General features: G+C 41.9%; 1 protein-coding gene and 2 long non-coding RNA genes across 5 annotated transcripts; all 3 read right to left on the bottom strand.

Moving 5' to 3' along the window:
- Window positions 1-1,467: 1,467 nt before the first annotated feature.
- Window positions 1,468-23,853, bottom strand: LOC309489382 (zona pellucida sperm-binding protein 4-like). 3 transcript variants are annotated; one of them, XM_082158157.1, is made up of 8 exons: window positions 22,902-23,853; window positions 16,400-16,587; window positions 2,775-2,872; window positions 2,548-2,705; window positions 2,272-2,464; window positions 2,057-2,204; window positions 1,899-1,971; window positions 1,468-1,825 (listed from the first exon to the last, which is right to left on the bottom strand). In XM_082158157.1, exons 1-8 carry the CDS (start codon window positions 23,053-23,055, stop codon window positions 1,749-1,751), a joined length of 1,089 nt encoding a protein of 362 aa, XP_082014283.1. In that variant the 5' UTR covers window positions 23,056-23,853; the 3' UTR covers window positions 1,468-1,748. The 3 variants fall into 3 exon arrangements, with proteins under 3 accessions (XP_082014283.1, XP_082014281.1, XP_082014282.1); XM_082158155.1 differs by lacking the exons at window positions 16,400-16,587; window positions 22,902-23,853 and adding exons at window positions 2,941-3,128; window positions 3,201-4,319; XM_082158156.1 differs by lacking the exon at window positions 22,902-23,853 and having other exon boundaries at window positions 1,734-1,825; window positions 16,400-16,780.
- Window positions 4,834-7,611, bottom strand: LOC309489401. The gene is made up of 3 exons (XR_014202410.1): window positions 7,555-7,611; window positions 6,206-6,669; window positions 4,834-6,123 (listed from the first exon to the last, which is right to left on the bottom strand). It is a non-coding gene; the product is annotated as an uncharacterized lncRNA (long non-coding RNA).
- On the bottom strand, window positions 19,450-21,910 carry LOC309489400. The gene is made up of 3 exons (XR_014202409.1): window positions 21,031-21,910; window positions 20,750-20,846; window positions 19,450-20,664 (listed from the first exon to the last, which is right to left on the bottom strand). It is a non-coding gene; the product is annotated as an uncharacterized lncRNA (long non-coding RNA).
- Window positions 23,854-23,944: the final 91 nt, after the last annotated feature.

Below are 23,944 nucleotides of genomic sequence, written 5' to 3'. Positions count from 1 at the left end.
CATGTCTCCATGAACTTGAGAAAATACATCATTTATCATAATTGATAAAGAGTATTGGACTTATGATGTTATGATGTAGCAGATTTCATCCTTTCCAGGAGATGCACACTGTTGAGATGCTGCCCTTTGTTCTATATGTCCTCTACAGATTTTGGCTAATTAACAATAATCCCTCCCTTTTCATTAACAGTCATGAGTCTCCAGATTTGCATGAGTGGGAGTTTATGCAACTGGGTGTTTCCATTTGTTCTTAAGATTAAATATTCCTTGTTTTTCCACCTTTTTTGAACATACAGAGAATGGACATATTGAGCTGAATTCAGAATAGTTTACTAGTACTATTTCTGCCGTTCAGAATTCAGCCTTTGTTTTATGCTTCATCATGTGAATGTAATAGTTGATGTTTTGGCAATTCTGGCCCTTGTAGACTGACTCAAGAGTTTGACATGCAGGGTTGTGTTGCAATGATATGGCAGACTTTATCAGCAATAGCTGCTTTATTCGTAAATTGTCAACAACAAATGAACAATATATTCACATAAACAGCTATTTAAAATTAGAATATTACATTATTTTTTATCAAATAAATGCTAAAAAAAATTAATTCAAACTTTTAGTATACTAATATTAATTAATATGACTACACCACAGAGGGAATTTGCTTTGACGCTGTCGGCTAGCATTGACTCACTTCCCCAACTCTGTTCATTGTGGTCTTGAGATGCACACAAACATCTATCATTAGAGCGGCATCAGAGCAAAGCTCTTTGAGCTTTGAGCAGTTCCTGAGTAATTGACAGCCAGCTCAAGCTCCCCATTCCAGCTCCTCGTGGACCAATTGAGCTCATTAGCACCATGTAAGACATCTGGATTATATCATTGCAATAAAGGAATTTAAAAGCCCTTCACATAAAACAAGTAGGGCTGTACAATGATGGTTAAACTGATGATGATTATTCTCATTTGAGAAATTACTTTACATTTCATCAGAATTATTGCACTTTTATGTGAGCACAAATCAAGAGAACATCAACTCATGGGCAGGGTTAGAATGTCAGAAGGGCAAAATAAGTCACAATTACCTTTATATATTTTATTCATTTGCAAAAAAAAAAAAAAGCACCCTGCTACATAAAAGAGCTATATAGAAGCATAGGGGCCCATGTTAGCAACTGGAGCTTGGTAAGTAGTTCAGTTAAATAGATTGGCTTGTTTAACTCAAGCACCCCATTCGGAATAAACAACGCTATAGCAATAACGCATATACAATTTAGTAGAATTAGAATGAGGCATTTATATAGCGCTCTCATATGTACTACTGTACACCCAAATCGCTTTACAATCATATCAGGGGATCTCTCCTCAACCACCACCAGTGTGCAGCTGGATGATGCGACAGCAGCCACAGTACAACGGCGCCAGTGCGCTCACCACACACCAGCTGTAGGTGGAGAGAGGAGAGAGAGTGATAGAGCCAATTCAATGTAAGGGGATTATTAGGAGGCCATGATTGGTAAGGGCCAATGGGTGGAATGTGGCCAGGACATCGGGGTTACACCCCTACTCTTTACGAGAAATGCCATGGGATTTTTAATGACCACAGAGAGTCAGGACCTCGGTTTTACGTCTCATCCGAAGGACGGATAGTAGTGTGGCCCAATAAATAACCAGTCATGAAAGATCCAACTCCAGTTGAAAATCAATAGCAAAGAGACACTGTTGAGTTTCATGCAATTTATTAAATAAATTCACATGACCAGTTTAACTTCTCCACTAGACACCACAGTTTGCCCACTAGAGATGGTCTTGATGGGAGTGTCTCTTCCTGCAAAAAATAAATGAGCATTTAAATGCCAAATTCTCACAGTTCCTGAAGTCGGTTTACAGAAAGCACTCACTTTTCCTAGTGCAGCCTTGCTCACAGGAGCCAGAAGAGGGATGGCACACCGCTGTACTACAGTGGATGAAGATCTAACAGAGGGGGAAAGGGTTAAGCCATAGAATTCACTATAAAAAGCACTAATATTAAGGGTTGAGGTAAGGCTGCGGAGCATACGGTTTCCTGCAGAGGAGCCAGTGATGCTGGATCAACAAATGTGAACATCTTCACAATAAAGCGCTTGTAGTGGGTTGGGAACTGAAGACCAGACGATCCAGCCACTGGAACCAATGTGGTCAGGTAACGATCATCCTGGTAAGGGCATCTGAAAGGCAAAGAGGCAGTCAGAAACCTTACAGCACACTAGAAGATGGAAGAACAGCCTTACTCACCCATCAACCAGAAGGTCCCATTGGGGTAGACTGAGTGGACTGGGGGTTGATGTCACCCAGCAATGTCCCAGCATCAGGACAATGTTGGGGTCAGTCCTCTCCAAAATGTGCACCTCAACATAAACAGGCTCCCGCAGGACTTTTGTAACCGGATAATCAGCATCACTGTAGTAGGAAGTATACGCCTCGTCCCCTGAGGAAGAATAGTGTTTAACCAGAAACTGCTGAAACTGGAGCTTTGGAAAGGCTTTAGGCACACTTGAGTCAAACATTTACCTTCTGCACAGCCTTTGGTGACACACTGACCATTTGCCAGTCTAAGCTCCACCCTGAGGGGTCCAGAAGCAGCTACTGGTGGAGGTGGAGGAACAGTGTTGACCTCCACAACCAGAGTTTCCACTGAAGTACCAGAGTATCTACACTGGAAGAGAAGACTGGAAAACAAACAGTGAGCTTGTAGAATTTGTCAATGATTAGCATTTGATGAAGCATAGATAACTCACTCAAAATGGCTGTCCCTTGTGATGGAGCCAAGTGGTCCGATACCCACTTCATACGAGGAGGTCAATCTGTTTTCATACACCACATATCCACTGTCCTCCTGCAAATAGTAACACTGTTGGAATCCAGTCCATTCTAAGCCATACAAAACCACAAGCAGCTACTCACCATCATACTTGTGCCACACGCAGTGACAGGGAACTGGTATATCGCAAAGAAAGGTGTGGATCCCACAGGACTGCAAGCTGGATCACTTCCGCCCAGGAGACGGACTGAATCCAGGCTCAATCGAGGCAGCGTGACATCTCTTGCCACCACTACCACAAACTGACCATCTCTTATACACTGGACAGTCACTGGAACAAGAGCAGGTTATTGCTTAGGATCAGTTTAACATGAACACCTTTACATTGACTCAACACTCTTACCTGCCTTCCCATAGTAACACTGTTGTCCGTTAAAGCAGCAGTTGATAGCTGCACACTCAGCACCACTGATACCAGGTGGTCCACATTGGATCTGCTCATAATCAGCTACAGCACATTTGTCAAGCAGCTCTGCCTGTGCCACTGGCTTCTTAGGCTGAAACTGCTGAGGAAACTGTTGACTAGCTTGTTGTTGAACTGACTGAGGAAACTGTTGAGTAGCTTGCTGTTGAACAGACTGAGGAAACTGTTGACTAGCTTGCCATTGAACTGACTGAGGAAACTGTTGACTAGCTTGCTGTTGAACTGGCTTAGAAAACTGTTGATTAGCTTGCTGTTGAACTGGCTTAGAAAACTGTTGATTAGCTTGCTGTTGAACTGGCTTAGAAAACTGTTGACTAGCTTGCTGTTGAACCGACTGAGGAAACTGACTAGCTTGCTGTTGAACTGACTGAGGAAACTGTTGACTAGCTTGCTGTTGAACTGACTGAGGAAACTGTTGACTAGCTTGCTGTTGAACTGACTGAGGAAACTGTTGACTAGCTTGCTGTTGAACTGACTGAGGAAACTGTTGACTAGCTTGCTGTTGAACTGACTGAGGAAACTGTTGACTAGCTTGCTGTTGAACTGGCTTAGAAAACTGTTGATTAGCTTGCTGTTGAACTGGCTTAGAAAACTGTTGACTAGCTTGCTGTTGAACTGACTGAGGAAACTGACTAGCTTGCCATTGAACTGACTGAGGAAACTGTTGACTAGCTTGCTGTTGAACTGACTGAGGTAACTGTTGAGCTTGCTGTTGAAACCGCTGGTCAGTTTGCTGGAACATCAGAGGTTGAGGATTTTGGGGCAGATTATTCCACTTTGGAACAACATGACTGAAAGCACAGAACCAAACACAAAGTGCCAGCAACTGAACAGCACACCAACTTCCTGCCATTGTTCAACAGCTATTCACACTGTTGAGATGCTGCCCTTTGGTGTTTTTGTACTCTACAGATTTTGGCTAATTAACAATAATCCCTGCCTCTTCATTAACAGTCATGATTCTCCAGACTTGCATGAGTGGGAGTTTATGCAACTGGGTGTTTCCATTTGTTCTTAAGATTAAATTTTCCTTGTTTTTTCCACGCTTTTTGAGGGCGCTTTCACACTGGCAGTTTAGTGCGGACCGGGGCACGGTTCGCATGAAAAATCGTTAATGTGAACGCTGTCATCGGACCCGGGTGCGCACTAGAGTACCGAACCCGAGACTACCTGGAGGAGGTGGTCTGAGCTCGGTTGCTCCCGAACCGTGGTGCGGTTCGCGTTAATGTGCAAGCAACACGGACTCGGGTGCGCGCTTGTTCAGGAAGTATAGTATTCCGCGCATGCGTATCACTGTCGATATCATTGTTTGATTGCGTTTGCGATGACGTAAGATCACTGCAAACGCACCTGGGTTCGATACAACTAATTGAGCGTGAAACCAGACCAACGCTGCGGGGGCGCCGGGAACTAGCGCACTCGGGTTCGGACCGCAGCAAACGAACCCAGTGGAAAAACGCCCTGAACATACATAGAATGCACATATTGAGCTGATTTCAAAATAGGCTGCCGTTCAGAATTCAGCCTTTGTTATATGCTTCATCATGTGAATATAATAGTGGATGTTTTGGCTATTTTGGATTGCTTTTTCCAATTCTGGCCTGTGTATTCAGACTGACTCAAGAGTTTGACATGCAGGATTATGTTGCAATGATATGGAAGCCTGTATCAGCAATAGCTGCCGTATTCTTAACATTATCTTGCATTTCTACTATTATACTCTAATATTTGTTCATGTTTTTGAAAGCTGCATTTATTTGTTCAAAAATACAGTAAAAATTGTGAAATATGATTCCAAATTAGAATAGCTATTGTCTATGTGAATATATTGTAAAGTGTAATTTATTCCTGTGATCAAAGCTGAATTTTCAGCATCATTACTCCAGTCTTAAGTGTCACATGATCCTTCAGAAATTATTCTAATATGCAGATTTGCTGCTCAAGAAACATGTCTGATTATTATCAATGCTTTGACACTGTCTGCCAGCATTGCGTTTGTGACTCACTTCACCGACTATGTTCACTGTGGTCTGGAGATGCACACAAACATCTATCATTAGAGCGGCATCAGAGCGAAGTTCTCAGTAACCGACAGCCAGCTCAAGCTCTCCATTCCAGCTGCGCATGAGCCAGTTGAGCTCATCAGCGTCACATAAGACATGTGGAACTGGATTATATCAATGCAATAAAGGGATTTAAAAGCCCTTCACACAACAAGTAGGGCTGCACAATGATGGTTAAACTGATAATCATGATTATTATCATTTGAGAAATGTCTTATACATTATCAGAATTATTGCACTTTCATGTGAGCACAGATCAAGAGAACTCATATACAGGGTTTATTTGCCAGAAATACTGCAAGTCATAATTACGAGATGTAAACTGAGAACTATAAGAAACTCGCAATTGTGAGAAATAAGTAAGAATTGTGAAATAAGTCGCAATTACTGCTATATTTTATTCCTTGGCAAAACAAACTGCGAGAAAAAAAGTCTGCACCCTGCTACATAAAATATTGCCCAGGTTTGCAACTGGAGCTTGGCAAGTAGTTCAGTTAAATGGGCTGGGCAGAAGCTTGGCTTGTTTAGTTCAAGTCAAGCACCAAAGTCAGAATGAACAATCTTGCTAAAGCAAAAATCGAACTTTGGTTCAGTAGTGTGGACCAATAAATAAAACCAAGAACAGTCATGAAAGATCCGACTCGTTGAGAATCAATACCAAAGAGGCACTGTTGGGTTTAATGCAATTTATTCAATCTAAATTCACATAACCAGGTTGACTTCTCCACTAGACACCACAGTTTACCCACTAGAAATGGTCTTGATGGGAGTCTCCCTTCCTGTGAAAGTGTTAGAAGCATGAGGAGCATTTAAATACCAAATTCTCATGGTTCCTGAAGTCAGTTTACAGCAAACACTCACTTTTCCTAGTGCAGCCTTGCTCACAGGAGTCAGAAGAGGGATGGCACACCGCTGTACAACAGTGGATGAAGATCTAACAGAGGGGGAAAGGGTTTAGCTATAGAATTCACTATAAAAAGTACTAATATTAAGGGTTGAGGTAAGGCTGCGGAGCATACGGGTTCTTGCAGAGGAGCCAGTGATGCTAGATCAACAAATGTGAACATCTTCACAATAAAGCACTTGTAGTGGGTTGGGAACTGAAGACCAGACAATCCAGCCACTGGAACCAATGTGGTCAGGTAACGATCATCCTGGTAAGGGCATTGGACTGGGGGTTGATGTCGCCCAGCAATGTCCCAGCATCAGGACAATGTTGGGGTTGGTCTTCTCCAAAACACGCACCTCAACATACACAGGCTCCCGCAGGACTTTTGTGACAGGATAATCAGCATCACTGTAGTAGGACATGTACGCCTCATCCCCTGAGGAAGAATACTGGCATTTAACCAGAAACTGCTGAAACCTGGGCTGCGTTCAGCCCAGACAAAACGTTGCACAACGTTTTTTAAACAGAAACGGTGATGTGTTGAACACACTGTTCTGATGACGTAAGAGTTGCAACTATGGCAGCTGAGAAGGCCATTCTTTGTGTTCTTTGTGAAGAATTTTCGGAGCCTGATGAAGTCGGTATAAATATGTGTTTAATACTACAAAATATGCCCGATGTTACAGTTACTGCACTTGCCGCCCAGAACAAAAGAGAACATCCCAATCGAGTGAAGGGATTGCTGAAACTGAAATGGAAGCACACATCTTACCTAATTCAGACTAAAACACATCTATTTAGCCTCACATACTGACTTTATTTGTAGTTCATACTGTTTTAATACCCTGTATTTTCTTCCTCATTTTTAGGAAAAGTACTTAATTACCATTGTTTATTTCTATACCAAATGTCATACACTTGCAATGAAGCTAAAAATATAAACAACTACATCATTATGTTGATATCCTATATTTTTACAATAAAACTTACGACAAACATGTCTTCTAATATCCTCAGTTGTTGCGTATACCGAGCTGCATCAAACACATTTGTAAATTACTTTCCTTGAACCCATTGTGCGAGTTCACTTTAATACCGCGTGCTTTATATACTTGTTGCTGCTGATTGGACTGCAGTTCTGACACACCCACCAAACAAGAGAAAACGTATCTCAAACCCCATTGCACACCGGTGCACGCCGTTTCCAGGAAACATGACGTTCAACCCGGAAACCGTAGAAAAACGTTGCGCACCGTTTTAAACTTGAACGTGCCCCTGGAGTTTTAGAAAGGCTTTAGGCGCACTTGGGACAAACACTTACCTTCTGCACAGCTTTTTGTGACACAATGACCATTTGCCAGTCTAAGCTCCACCCTGAGGGATCCAGGAGCAGCTACTTCTGTCAGGACCACTACCGTCAAATATGATTGACAATTAGCATACAGTTTGGATTGGCGGTATGGTTCCGTTCTGGGCGAGAACTCCCTGCGCATCCATGCAGCCTAGCATGGATAAGAGCAGGGAGAGCAGCAATAATCCCCCTTGGGGTAAACAGAACAGAACCAACATGAACATTTGCAAATATATTTAATTCAAGATTTTAAAGTACAACATTATTCGATAATTATTCTGATTCAAGGGGAATCAGAATGTCAAATCCTGACAGGGCGAGAGGAGGAGCTGGGGATGGAGGAGGGTAATTAGCTCCTGAGAAACGCGATAGCTGCTGCTGATAATACTGAAGGAGCTTATATATGTATATGGTGAAAGGTGTCGTATTACTATAGGTAGATGTGGATCAGCTGAGGGTCAGCTGATGCGAGCTTGACTAACGTGACCTGCCAGAACTAACGCTACGCTTGATTTCTGTCAGGACCACTACCGTCAAATATGATTGACAATTAGCATACAGTTTGGATTGGCGGTATGGTTCCGTTCTGGGCGAGAACTCCCTGCGCATCCATGCAGCCTAGCATGGATAAGAACAGGGAGAGCAGCAATAATCCCCCAAAAGAAAACCATATGCCAATATCCCCCAAAACCAACTGACAGTGCAATCTGGATGCTTTTGTAGTTACCTGAGTGAGCCAAGGCAACAAGCATGTTGCCAATACCTGAAAATCTTGAGCAACAGCATGCTACCAACAATACTGTACTGTGTATTTTGCACAAGTATGTTACTGATATCTAGATAGCTTTAGCCGCAAGCATGTGGTAACTTTAACACATTATGTTGCAATAATCATCACCCTTTATCTTGTTACATTCCGGCTCAAGGAAGTAACAAGATAAAGGGATCAGAGTCCAAAAATGAAGTAGACAAAATATTTATTTACGTCTAGGGATTACATAATGAAGAAAATAGATGTTCAACAGAAAATAAGCAAACAATAAAGAGAAAAACAATATGAAGGTCCAGCTCCTGAGCACAAATGCAGGATAGGGGTCAGCACTCCCTCCCACAAAGGACAGCCATCTTAAATACTGCTTTCCAAATTCAACACAGGTGTGGATCCTTAACTGGCAACCTATAGAAAGAGAGAACACAACAGAACAAACCCAAAACAAAACTGAGCCGTAACACCTCCCCCCTTAAAAAGGGAGAGATTCTCATTAGAAACTCTACCTTATACAAGTTCCAACCCCAAAACATACATACAAAAAGAACAACCTTACCAGGGTTAGGGTGAAGTTAATATCGATCATTAACCATTACAACTTCCCCAAACTCTACCCATCTCTTAGTTTCAAAACCAGCAATCTCCCGGCGCCTGGAAAAAGCAAAATTAAGGAGTTGAAGACCGATAAAAGGGAAGAGAAGAGAAGTATTAATAGTCAAGAAACTTTATTCTCCACCACATGGGGCACGGGACAAAGCGTCAGCTAAAACATTATCTACGCCTTTCACATGACGGATCTCCAAAGCATAAGGCTGTAAGAAAAGAGACCACCTAATAAGACGCTGATTCGGATTCTGCAGAGAGTGAAGAAACGTAAGGGGGTTATGGTCTGTGTACACCACGGTTGGCATAGTCCCACAAGACAAATACACCTCAAAATGCTGCAGGGACCAGATCAACGCTAACGCCTCCTTCTCAATGGTAGAATAATTGGTCTGATACGAATTGAATTTTCGTGAGAAATAGCTGACAGGGCGATTTATACCACTCTCATCAGCCTGCAGCAGAACAGCTCCCGCTCCAACCTGACTAGCATCCACCTGAAGTTTGAATGGTTTATCAAGTCGAGGAGCCGTCAGGACAGGGGACGATGTGAGCAATCGTTTAACATTCTCAAAGGCGCTTTCACATTTTGGAGTCCACACAAATTTAGCCTTTGCTTGCAACAAGTCTGTAAGCGGGGCAACAACAGAAGAAAAGTTTGGACAAAAACTTCTATAATACCCAGCCATTCCTAAAAATCTCATCAATTCACGTTTAGTCTGAGGGCTAGGAAATTTGTCAATCGCTATGACTTTAGCACGTACAGGCCGCACTTTGCCCATTCCGACAACCTTGCCCAGATAAGTCACAGTTGCCCTGGCAAACTCACACTTTGCCAGGTTGACTGTGAGTTTGGCTTCAGACAAACGCTCAAACAGCGCACGAATTCGGATAAGGTGTTGATCCCATGTGTCACTATAGACAACAATGTCATCCAGGTATACGGCACAACCCTCTAAACCAGCTGTCACTCTATTCATTAAACGCTGAAATGTAGCTGGGGCATTTCTGAGACCAAAGCTCATTACGGTGTAAGAATATAACCCAAATGGTGTAATGAAAGAGGAAATTTCCTGTGCTCGGGCGGTCAAGGGCACTTGCCAGTATCCTTTGAGCAAATCAAATTTACTGACATAGTTAGCTGATCCAACTTGGTCAACGCAGTCTTCCATCCTAGGCAATGGATATGAGTCAGGTCTAGTTAGGATATTTACTCGTCTATAATCTGTGCAAAAACGCTGAGTGCCGTCTGATTTTCCCACTAACAAACAAGGTGAAGCCCAATCTGAAAAGGAAGGCTTTGCTATGTTGTTTTCAAGCATGTAATTGACTTCAGCCTCCAATTTCTGACGTTTGTCAAATGATACACGATAAAATCGTTGTCGGACAGGTTTAACATCGCCTACATCAATATCGTGTTTAATCAAGTGTGTACGAGAAGGAGTATCTGAAAAAAGAACAGAAAATTCAGTCAGCATAGAATTTAACTCAGAACGTTGTTTGCAAGATAAATGTTTTACCCATCCTTCTAAATTAGCCAAGGTTTCAGAGTTTTTTAGGCGAGGTTGTAAAATGACATCATCAGGTGATTTCACATCCTGTTGCACATCACCTATTTGACTCAAACTAGCTAACGCAACTGAGGAAGGAATGACTTCAGGAGCAGCATTACGAGAATAAAAGGGCTTTAACAAATTCACATGGCACAACTGGGTATGTTTCCTGCGCTCAGGGGTAGAAAGAATATAATTTTGATCAGACACTTTTCGAAGCACAGTGTAAGGTCCTAAAAACTTCGCAGCAAAAGGAGAATCTGGTAAAGGAAATAAGGCTAACACCTGATCTCCTGGACTAAACATGCGAACCTCAGACTTGCGATCAAACCAGCCTTTCATCTTTTCCTGAGTTTTTTCCAACTTTTCTTTTGCCAATTCCCCAGCCAAAACTAAACGTCGACGAAAACCCTGTATATACTGAATCAGACTCTGTGGTGGCTCCTCCGGTAAAGCAGCATTACTCAGTACCGCCAAGGGTCCCCGTACACAATGTCCAAAGACTAACTGATTGGGACTAAATCCCAAACTCTCCTGTATAACCTCACGTGTGGCCAACAACAACCAAGGTAGACCTTCCTCCCAATCACCTTTTAACTCAGTGCAATATGCCCTCAACAAAGATTTTAACGTCTGGTGAAAACGTTCTAGGGCACCCTGACTTTCCGCATGGTACGCACTGGATTTGTTGTGTCTAATGCCAAGCTGCCGTAGAACCTCTTGAAACATGTTAGATGTAAAGTTTGTCCCCTGATCACTCTGAACAACTTTTGGAATTCCAAAAATAGAAATGAACTGGGACAAGGCTTTTACAACTGATCGTGTGGTGATTGAACGCAAAGGAAATGCAGCAGGATATCGAGTGCTCTGACACATCACTGTCAATAAGTAAACGCTACCAGACTTTGAAGGTGGTAAAGGCCCGACACAATCCACCAGAAGATGCTGAAAAGGCTGTTCCATAACAGGTATGGGATACAAAGGCACAGGTTTTATGGTCTGGTTTGGTTTTCCAGTCAACTGACAGATCGAACAAGTCTTAATATACTGCCTTACATCACTCTTAATACGAGGCCAGTAAAAATACTGCAGCAAATGTTGGTAGGTCTTATTTACGCCCAAATGACCAGACACCCCACCATGAGCAGAATCCAACACAGCATTTCGCAAAGAAACAGGCACAACTACCTGTATAATTGGTTCAGTCAAACCTCCCTCTGTGTTAGAAGTCCACTTCCGCAATAGTACCCCATTTTCAATGAAGTACCCATTAACGGAACTCTCTGCTACATCAGGAGATAGAGCAGCATCAAACAGCGAGTTCAGAGATGAATCCTCTTTCTGAGCAGACACCCAGAGCTGATGGGGAATAGAAGGCAAAGCAAGGAGACCAGGCACTACCCTCTTAGAGGTAAACAAATCCTTCACATCACTTAGTTTTGCATCGGCTGATTGTTTACGCATTGCACGCGTAAGTGCACAAGACACAAATACCTCTGGATACTGCTGGGAGATATCAGTGTCACCCAATGGAGCAGGACAAGTAGCAACCACAGGTGGAGGTGGAACATCACGCCATACACGGTCACCCGCCAGATTATTCCCCAAAATCACTGAAACTCCTTCCACTGGTAATGAAGGACGGACTCCCATCACCACTGCTCCATTTACTAAATCAGATTGGAGAAACATGTTATGTAGGGGTACAGACAATGTTTGCAAGCCAATGCCGCGGATCAGCACACTGTTTCCTGTATTGGACTCCTGAGTAAAAGGAAGGACAGTTTGCAAAATAAATGATTCCGATGCACCCGTGTCTCTGAGAATCTTAATAGGAATCTTCTCAGTACTTCCAAGCAATGACACATAGCCTTCTGTAATGAAGGGAGCATATCCAACATCTCCAACATTGCAAGGTACCACTGGTTTCTCCAGGTTCTGTAAAATATCAAAACAGTCAGAATTATTATCTGTCTGGACAGATGAAATAGCAAGAGCAGGCTTAGGTTCAGGTTTAACACGCATCAGTTTTCCTTTAAGTGCTAAACAATCCTTTTTCCAGTGTCCCTTTAAATGACAATAAGCACACCGGTCATTTTTATCAGCGTAACTTTTAAAATTCCTCTCACTCTTATCAGACAAGGCATGACGGGCAGTTACACTCTCTGTTGGACTATCACTGAACTTGAACCTACTTCTCTTGACTTCACATTTATGAGTGAGTACATACTCATCAGTAAGAATGGCAGCCTCTTCCGTAGATGTAACATTTCGATCAGTCAAAAAGATGGAAACATGCTCAGACAAAGTGCTTTTAAACTGTTCTAACAGGAACAACTCATGAAGATCTTCACGACTAGTTACACCTGAAGCAGCACACCAGCGATCTAACTGGATTTTTAAGTCTCTCACAAATTCACAATACGTCTGTTCTGCAGGTTTTCGCATGTTTCTAAATTTCTGCCGATAGGCCTCTGGTACCAGCTCATAAGCTTTCAGTACAGCCTCTTTAACCCTATGATAATTTTGACTATCACGAGCACTCAAAGAAGAATAAGCTTTTTGTGCCTTACCAGTTAGCACACACTGCAACATCAAAGTCTGTTCAGTATCTGGCCATTTCATAACATCTGCCAAACGCTCAAACAAACTAAAGAATGTGTCTACATCAGTTTCACTAAATTTGGGTATCAGCTTAATATTATTGGCTACATCCAACCCTTTTCTGACAGATCTGGTTAGACCACTTGTACTGTCCCCCATTTTACCCTCACCAATTAACTGAAACCGCAAAGCCTCAACCTCCAATTTGCGAATTTCAATTTCACGATTCAATTTCGCCTTTTCTATCTCTAAAAGCATTAGTTCCTTTCGTTGCTCAAAAGAGAATGTGGAAGCAATAATTGAAGATTGTGCAGTGCTATCATCATCATCATCAAAACCAACATGCTTATCAGGATCAAAGACCTCTAACTTAACTAGAGCGGCTTTAACAATTAGTGCCACAGACTCCTTTAACTTTTTTTCTTTGGTGGTTAAACAGATCTCATACCTAGCAGCCACCTCCAACAACTGTTCTTTCGTTAGTTGATCAAACAATCCCTCACAAGGAGACTCAAAAAATACATCTAAAACAGTAGCCATTATCGATTTTCTATTCAGCAGAACTCGTAATCGATTACTTTAATTTACAAGCACCAACAAGTGATTATTCCCCCTACTCTCTCTCCTCCCCCCTAAAATAACTCAACCCTAGTCTTCATGCCTCCACCAAGAGTCGAGTATTTTTAAGCACTCAAATACCGTCAGATGTATAAACTCACGGACAAACCAGTGAGACATACAAAAGCGGCAGTGCTCTCAACTCAGCGTCAGCACAAAAACAACAAACTAAAATAAAAAAAGATCAACGCAGTGCGTTGCTAAACCTAACGGGGAACATCACCATTAGTGTAACAAAATACAGAGTTCGCTGACAAATTACCTTTCAGCAATATTAGCTTACCGAGTAAAATAGCCTACACATACACAACAAAATCCTGCCAGAGCTAACGTTATAGCCTAGAGAGAGAGAAAAAAAACCTTTTTACAAAGGGAACTCTTAAGAGAAATCAATGCACTTACCATACGGTCTATTTCGGTTACCACCTAATTTCTCTTCAGTTGAGAACAACAATGAAGAAAATCCAACGTTTTAAAGACACCGAAAACTCTCGCGCATATTTCCCAGTAACAAACAAAACACCCACTGTTTGTTAGCGCTAGCACACCAAGCAACACGCAGGTGAATCGAATACCCGTCAAATACGCTCCGCCTACATACACACAGGCGCTAGCGAAAATGTTACAAGTAATACGTTTTTTCTTTTTCAATAGAAGCTGGACCTTCCAAATTCTATCAAACATTTGAGGACGAGCCCCCAATTGTTACATTCCGGCTCAAGGAAGTAACAAGATAAAGGGATCAGAGTCCAAAAATGAAGTAGACAAAATATTTATTTACGTCTAGGGATTACATAATGAAGAAAATAGATGTTCAACAGAAAATAAGCAAACAATAAAGAGAAAAACAATATGAAGGTCCAGCTCCTGAGCACAAATGCAGGATAGGGGTCAGCACTCCCTCCCACAAAGGACAGCCATCTTAAATACTGCTTTCCAAATTCAACACAGGTGTGGATCCTTAACTGGCAACCTATAGAAAGAGAGAACACAACAGAACAAACCCAAAACAAAACTGAGCCGTAACAGATAGAATAAAGAACAGGCATTTTTCCAATGCAACCAGATAGCATAAACAACGCTTGATTACTATAGCATGTTGCTGAGGACAGTATGCACAAGCCTAAGTAAAAAGCATATATTCGATAACATTGCACTAGCAACCACCATACAGTACTGATAGCAATGTTGCTGAAATGACAGCATATTACTGATACCTGAAAAATTTAGCACAGCATGTGACAATGACACCAGGTATAAGCCTAAAACACAGCCATGTTCCAAATAACGACTGGGCTAAATAACCTTAAAAATAAAATAACCATGTTTTCAATAGCAACTAACATCTTTTAAAGCAAGCAGTTTTTTATAGCCACTAGATAGCCTTAGAACAAGCAGTGTTTCAATAATAGTTTTTCATACATATACACAGCTTAAATATACCACCATGTTGAATTTCAACCTATAAAGATGCAAGCCCTTAAAAAAAAAAAACAATGCATTAAAATGAAAGCACGGTATTCAACACACTGTAGCTTTAAGAACGACGTGTTTCCAAGAACTAGATAGACCAAGCGTGTCCGAAGTGACTCAACTAAATTGTGACTGTTTAGTGTCTTTTTTTAAAGCTGTGCCACAGCAGAATATTTGCGTTTGCACCGTGAGTTGTTCATTCATATCAAGCAGCTGCTTGAATCTGTGCTGCATAGCGCTAAAAGCACAGCGTGTGCAACGCGATCATTTGCCAATTACAACACATAGTAACGCACATAGCCAATATGATCGCATAAGCCTAGCAAGAGCATTTTAATGAAAACGACTAAGTTAGATTAGCCCAAGCCACACGTATAGCATTAGCAACAAGCATGTTGCCAAAACCCTGATAGATTTTAGCAATGAGCATTAAAAGGACTTAGCTTAGCTTTGTGAAGACTTTCAGAGATGAATGGAGAATGAATCACGTTGAGTCCTGTGTCAATAATGCAGCGATGTGAGCAGCAATGCAGACTGATGTCACTTCCAAATCAGGCAACTTATGATCAATGCGGCAAATCTCGTGTTCAAGTTTAAGATGAATCTGAGGTGAAATCCTTGTGGGGAACGAATTCCTCATGCTAAATTCCCGATTGCACTATTCCTTGTGAGATGATGTTGTTTGCCTGCCGAATTTTGCCATTTAATTAGCTCATGAGAAACGCGATAGCTGCTGCTGATAATACTGAAGGAGCTTATATATGTATACGGTGAAAGGTGTCGTATTACTATAGGTAGATGTGGATCAGCTGAGGGTCAGCTGATGCGAGCTTGACTAACGTGACCTGCCAGAACTAACGCTACGCTTGATTGGTGGAGGTGGAGGAACAGTGTTTACCTCCACAACCAGAGCTTCCACTGAAGTACCAGAGTACCTACACTGGAAGAGAAGCCTGGAAAACAAACAGTGAGCTTGTAGCATTTGCCAAGGATTAACGAATGTGCTAAAGCATACATCACTTACTCAAAATGGCTGTCCCTTGTGATGGAGCCAAGTGATCCGATACCCACTTCATACAAGGAGGTCATTCTGTTTTCATACACCACATATCCACTGTCCTCCTGCAAATAGTAACACTGTTGGCATCCAGTCCATTCTAAGCCATTCAGAACAAAACCACAAGCAGCTACTCACCATCATGCTGGTGCCGCACGCAGTGACAGGGAACTGGTATATAGCAAAGAAAGGTGTGGATCCCACAGGACTGTAAGCTGGATCACTTCCACCCCGGAGACGGACTGAATCCAGGCTCAAATGAGGCAGCGTGACATCTCTTGCCACCACTACCACAAACTGACCATCTCTAATACACTGGACAGTCACTGGCACAAGGTACAAGAGCAGGTTATTGCTGAGGATCAGTTTAACATGAACACCTTTACATTGACTCAACACTTTTACCTGCCTTCTCATAGTAACACTGTTGTCCATCAAAGCAGCAGTTAATAGCTGCACATTCAGCACCACTGATACCAGGTGGTCCACATTGGATCTGCTCATAATCAGCTACAGCACATTTGTCAAGCAGCTCTGCCTGCGCCACTGCTGCTTAGGCTGAAACTGCTGAGGAAACTGTTGACTAGCTTGTTGAACTGACTGAGGAAACTGTTGCCTAGCTTGCCATTGAACTGACTGAGGAAACTGTTGACTAGCTTGTTGTTGAACTGACTGAGGAAACTGTCGACTAGCTTGCTGTTGAACTGACTAAGGAAACTGTTGACTGGCTTGCTGTTGAACTGGCTGAGGAAACTGTTGACTAGCTTGCCATTGAACTGACTGAGGAAACTGTTGACTAGCTTGCCATTGAACTGGCTGAGGAAACTGTTGACTAGCTTGCTGTTGAACTGACTGAGGAAACTGTTGACTAGCTTGCTGTTGAATTGACTGAGGAAACTGTTGACTAGCTTGCCATTGAACTGACTGAGGAAACTGTTGACTAGCTTGTTGTTGAACTGACTGAGGAAACTGTTGACTAGCTTGTTGTTGAACTGACTGAGGAAACTGTTGACTAGCTTGCCGTTGAACTGACTGAAGAAACTGTTGATTAGCTTACTGTTGAACTGGCTTAGAAAACTGTTGACTAGCTTACTGTTGAACTGGCTTAAAAAACTGTTGACTAGCTTGCTGTTGAACTGGCTTGGAAAACTTTTGACTAGCTTGCTGTTGAAACCACTGGTCAGTTTGCTCTAGTGATGTATCGTTAGCGAACGAGCCGGCTCTAAGAGCCGATTGTTTGTAGCGAACGAGAAGAGCCGACTCCAGTTGGGGAGAGCCGAATCTTTAATTGGGGCAGGACTTTATTTGGATGGGCACACCATGCGGCCAATCACATTGGAGGACAGACTAGGATCATATCATTATGTGAAAGAAGCTCAGAAGATAGCGAGTGCAGTGGTACAGGCCAGGTACACAGAGCGACAGAGAGAGGCGGGGAGCTGGATTTAAATGCCAATAGGCCTTTTTCACACTTCCGGGTTTAGTGTTTCCGGTGCTCATCAACGCCGGGTAAACTTACTTCCGGTGACAACAACAATGGCCGAGTCCAAGAATAAGTGTTGCTGTAGCGTCCCTCAGTGCAGCAATTCTAAGCAAAAACAACCTTATTTAAGTTTTCACGGGTATCCTTTGAATGAAGACCAAAAAAATAAATGGGTCATCGCTATTAGACGTGATGAAGGGTCTACGTTCGTCATTCGGAGAGGCAGCACGTATGTCTCCAGTCAGCATTTTACCGCTGAGAACTACATTCCAGGAAGTTCGCGGCTGAAAGTTGGTGCCATTCCCAGTCGTTTCCCTTGGAACAATTTTTATGTACTCCCTCAAAGGCTGTCAGCTTTTGAGAGATCTGCCGTTCGACTTGGAATGAATCCAGTCATATTGAGGAACATGACTACGCGGCACGCCCACCTGCCGGTAAGCACTTATGTTGACTTTTGCTTGTGCATTTCGGTGATAACAGTGTAGACTGTGCTGTGACGTGAAATAAAAATAATAATAAAAAAAAACAGCATAATTAGTTGCTAACTATATTTTTTACATTTTTATAGGTGCATTAGATGAGGCTCTGCAGTACATTGAAGAGCTGGAGGCTAGGCTGCAGAAAATGTCACTAGAGAAACAAACAACAATGAGCAGATTTTGTGTTTCTGATCACACAATCAAATACTACACAAAGTTTCCCTCACAGGAAGTTTTCCAGGTGTTCTGGGAGTCTGTTTGTCCATCTGCCAGCAATCTTGTGCACTGGACTAAGGCACAGAGGATGGGACAAGAAGGATCCCCAAGCCCTAGCCCTGCACGGAAGGTCCTGAGGGAACAAGTAATCGCCAACATTTTCGGGGTAAGCGTGGCCACAGTGAGTAGGGCCATTATCACCTGGGCTAACTACTTGTTCTTTGTGTTGGGTTCAGTACCCATTTGGATGTCCAGGCAACAAATATGCTTCTCCATGCCAGAGAAGTACAGTTTGTTCTGTCCAAACCTGCGAGTCATCCTGGATTGCACAGAAATCTGCTGTGAGAGCCCCACATCTCTGACACTCCACTCAGAGATCTTCTCCAGCTACAAGAGCACTACAACATTTAAAGGTCTGGTTGGAGTAGCTCCGTGTGGTGCAATGACTTTCATCTCCCAGCTTTACACAGGTTCAATCTCCGACAAAGAGATCACAAAGAAGTCCGGCATTTTGGACCTGCTTGAACCTGGAGATGAGGTCATGGCAGACAAGGGGTTCACAATCGAGGATATGCTCTCCAGTGTTGGTGCTAGACTGATCATTCCACCTTTCAAACGTGCTAAGCAGTTCAGCAAACAGGACTGTGATAAAACACAGGCCATTGCACGCCTCAGAATTCTGGTGGAAAGGGTCATTCGAAGGGTCAAGGAAAACCACATTTTTGATTCTGTTGTGCCACTCACCTTGTCAGGAAGCATCAATCAGATCTGGCATAATTGCTGTTTTATAATTACCAGGGACCAATGTTTCTTGAGCAGTGAATGTATAGTATAATAGTATATGTATAATAAATATTAGATATTTACACTGACAGTGTGATTGTTACAATAGTAGTGATAGATTTTCAATATTTAACATCATTAAATATCTTGTTTTTACTTTTTTTTTCTTTGTACTGTAACATTTGATCAAATGTATATTGTCATTATTTATACTAAGTTTCCTGAAAAGAATTTGACAGACACAATGAAATAGTTGACAACAAAATACCGTTTTTTAATAAGAATTCATAAAAAAAATGTGTCAACTCAGTTCTGCTGTTCATTGTTATTTCACACAATATAAATACATATACAATTAGTAAATGTGTATGCATACATATAATCATATATATTACACAAGATCAAATTCAAAATATAAGCATGTATTCACCATTATGTACATAAATATAAATATATATACAATTGTAAGAATAAATCCACAGGTCATGTACTATAATATGAACAGAAACTGTCCATTTATACCACTGAAAGATACACATCCATATAAACACTATAATAGTACAAGTCTAGCTTGTCTTTCATTGATGCTATGAAGGCATCATCTCGCCAGATCCTCTGTATTGTGAAATCTGATTTTGTGTCTGTCACAAAGTCACACCACTGTAGACCAGTCACTGCAAGCTGGCCTTGAACCTGCCAGTAGTACTTGTGGGTCTCTTTGAGTTTGGCTTGTCCTCTTTGTAGTTTCATAAATGGAACCTGGGCAATGTTATCAGCAGATGTGCTTTTTACCTCCACTAGGCCAAATTGGAAGGTTTCAGATGGATCATGCACTCGTCCATCTGGACTGGCTCCTAGATGTGGTGCTTCTGGATTGATAATAAAACCACATGGTAGGACACTAACACTGGCTGTCTCAGAATATTTTCTCAAAATATCTGGCTCAAGTTCGAGGCCATGTTTCATAGTACTTGTCTGCCTCGTTCCCTTGATGATTCTTACCGCTAATGACTGACCAGATGAATCCCCAACTACATGACAAACCTCCCGGAACCTGCTTGCAGTAACCCTTGATTGCCGCATTTGTCCCCAAACAGTACATTTTGACTGTAGTCTTGTGGCCTCTTCAATCTGACAAGCGGAACAATGGGTAACCTTTATAGACTCCAGATGAAGTGATTGATGGTGTGTGGGCACATATTTAAAATTACAGCCAAACTGATAGCCAAGCACAGGTAGTGGGGGGAAATTAACAACAGGAACATCGGCAGCTATAGGGGGACATTGGTATGAAAGTGGACTACCACGAGGTACAGGACCAAACTGTGAGGGGACCAACTCTATTTTTGACATGCCCTCTAGTATGTGTGCCAGCAAAGGCCGGGGATGGATCTGACTCAGTTTTGTACCAGAAGCCAAGACATCAGGATCTGGAAGGGGACCTAAAGAAATTAATACAAACTATTAGTCTTGAACACATTAAGTTGTAACTGAGTACACGTGTACACATACAGTGTTGTGTATTACCTGTGTAAGCCCTGTATAGGGTAGACTTGATTCCAGTCTTCCCAACTGACTTTGGCTTCAGGACAACAAGTTCACTCACTGCCTCTGGATGGACTCCCTTAGTATAAAACAAACAAATGCAGTGTTAAAGTATTCTGGAAACACTTTATAAGATTATATACATTGATATTAGTTTATGCATTTAGTCAATATGAAATAATAATGAGTAATAACAGTTAACAGATTGTATTAATCTTGGGTGATGTTAATACATTTGTTACTTAGGGCCCTTTCACACCTACCTTGTTTGGTCCGGACTTTCGGACTTTTCAGTTTGGTCCGAATCAAAATTACAGGTGTGAAACCTCCCCCGGACCACGGTCCGGACCAAACAGACGATATTTGGTCCGACGAAAAGAGGTAGTCTCGGTCCGGATCAAACTGAGCAAAGGTTTGATTAGTTTCTAGTGTGAAAGCATTTTCTGTTTGGTTCGGACTTTCGGACCATTTACAGGAAGTTCCGGTGGTTCCTGCGTAGCCTAAACAACTGAAGAAGAATATTTATGTGCAGATCTGTCAGTCCTGCGTTTCTTCCAGCTGATTCGCGCGCATGCACACGCACACACACACACACACACACACACACACACACACACACACACACACACACACACACACACACACACACACACAATTTGTCCTGCCGGCGATGATAAAATGTTTGCACAACGAGGACGTTCATTTGGCGAATGTGAACTAGCCTCGAGTATAGTTGGTGCTGCAGGTCGTAATGCCGTAATAATAACAGTATAGTGGCAACGATATGCGTCTGTTCATTCATTCTTGTCAAAGTTATCTGCCGAATTGACAACACGCTGACGTCAGACGCACGTCCGTTTACAAACCAATCAATGTTAAGATGCAGCCCATATAGATGATGACGACAGGACTCAAGTACGTCATGAAAAGTTCTTTAGTGCGCTCGCAGAATTGCAATGTGAAACCAAACCAAAACTAACCAAATGTATACAATGTATCAAAACATGAACTCTGGTTCGGACCTTGGTGCGGACTTTCAGGTGTGAAAGGGCCCTTAATCTGCACTCTTGTGCATTATTAGTCCATAATGCTTTGATGTTAACATGTACTTACTTGTTTGTTTGACTTGATACTATAGTGTTCTTACAAATTGCAGAAAAGAAAAAAAATACATGCCTGTGTTCTTGGACGATGCCTTCTCTGTTGCTCACTCGTGCAGGCCAGTGGTGGTGGGACAGACTGTAAATTCAGCTGCACATAGTGGGCCGTCTGATACACAAGGGCTGTCAGATGGTTGCACAACCCTTTACCAGCTGCACATATAGGCAGAAATACAAACAATCTCTTCTGCCTCCAATGACACCTGTTTGAGAAGACAAATAGTTTAGCTAATGAATTTTAATTTTATGCTGTGAGCTACATTAAAGGGATAGTTCACTTCAAAATGTAAATTAATACCGAAAAAGTTTATGTTGTCCTCATAGTATTTGTTGCCATATTTGTCAACACCCACTAAAGCTCCTGTCTTGATATCATCACATTTCAATTATGTCTTAAATCCCATTGACTTCCATAGTAGGAAAGAAACAATACCATGGAAGTCAATGGGACCAGTAAACTGTTTGGTTACTGCCATTCTTCAAAATATCTTCCTTTGTGTTCAGCAGAAGAAAGAAATTCATACAGGTTTGAAACAACTTGAGGGTGAGTAAATGACAGAATTTTCATTTTGAAGTGAACTATCCCTTTAAGTGCTGTTAATTGAAAGCTGCAAACAGCAGCAAAAGCAAGAAATACAGCTGTAGTCTGCAACCGCAGAAGCAATGAAAGAGACATAACTAAAAACCAACAAAGAAAACCTTAAGACAGGTGAAACTAAAATAAAGGGAAATAAAAATCTGCAACCGCAGTAACTTGATATCAGAACGATCTGACTAACTCATATAAGCCAACAGGCATATTACATATATAACCTCAAGTTTGTGGGGCTCCTCATTTTTTCTCATAGACCGATAACACCTAGCTCTCACTACCACCTTGCGATCAACAACATTAGAGACTGAACACATAAAAATGGTTCGCAATTAGCATGCATAATGTTGCAAGTGCTAGCGCCAGATAGTTGTCAACTTACCTTGATAATTGTGAATAAATTCCTCAACGAAGAATTTATAGCCCTTGCTCAGCCTTGCTTCTTTAACTGTTGAGTGCCGTCCAACAATTCTGTCAACATCCTCAAATCTGAGTCGTGGCAGTGTCGAGAGAGAAGTTGTGAAATAACGCTCCATGTTCACTCTATATGAAAACACCGTAGTTTCAGCTCTGGCGGAAATCCTTTTACCCGGCGTGACGTCGTTTCCGGTTGCGTGTGAAAAAGGCTTATGTTAAAACTTTTGCCTTTATTTATTTGCTGTGGTTCTGCGTTCAATTGTTCAATTAAAGTTTTATTAAAATGTTAAATAATAATAGGCTTAAGGTTTTTTTTTTGTTGTTGTTGTTGTTGTGGTGATGAAAAAATGCATTAAAAAAAGCTTTTATGAAGAAACTGAATAAAAAATTGCTTACCAACACACAAATCATTCACAATTGCTAAATTGGATTAAAATAGAAGGCTCCGAGTGATACTAAATGAAGAGCCATTTGGGAGCCGTAAGAGCCGGCTCTTCTAAGGGAGCCAAGCCAAAAGAGCCAAATCTTTGAAAAGAGCCGGACTTCCCGTCACTAGTGAGCTGCTCTGAAGAGTTGGAATCCTGCCACCTGTAGCGCAGAGTCCGGTATAAGTCCAGACTGCCACGTTTCAGTGAAGCACAAAACGGAGGATGAAGAAAATTCTCTGATTTTCCCTACCAGTTCCTTGTTGTCATTAGTCTTTGTGTATTAAAGTTCATGTTTATTTTGTGTTTCATGCTTTGCATTAACTCATGGTTTATGCTTCATGTTTTTTTTTATTTTTTTTTTATTATCACCATTATAATAAACTGCACTTGGATCCCCTACATCATGGTTTTTGTCTGCTTCCATGTCAGCATCGTTCCTTTAAATACAAACTTTGCAAAACAAAAAAGATGAGCAAACGAAACCAAATGCTATGCGAAAACGTGACAGGACCCCCCCACCCCATCACCCCATCACCCCATCACCACCACCACCACCATTTAGAAAGTAGAACGAGCCTGA

This window comes from Leuciscus leuciscus, assembly GCF_965113295.1.
Source record: "Leuciscus leuciscus genome assembly, chromosome: 24".
NCBI classification, from domain to species: Eukaryota; Metazoa; Chordata; class Actinopteri; order Cypriniformes; family Leuciscidae; genus Leuciscus; species Leuciscus leuciscus.
This window is presented reverse-complemented; position numbering and strand designations above follow the sequence as displayed.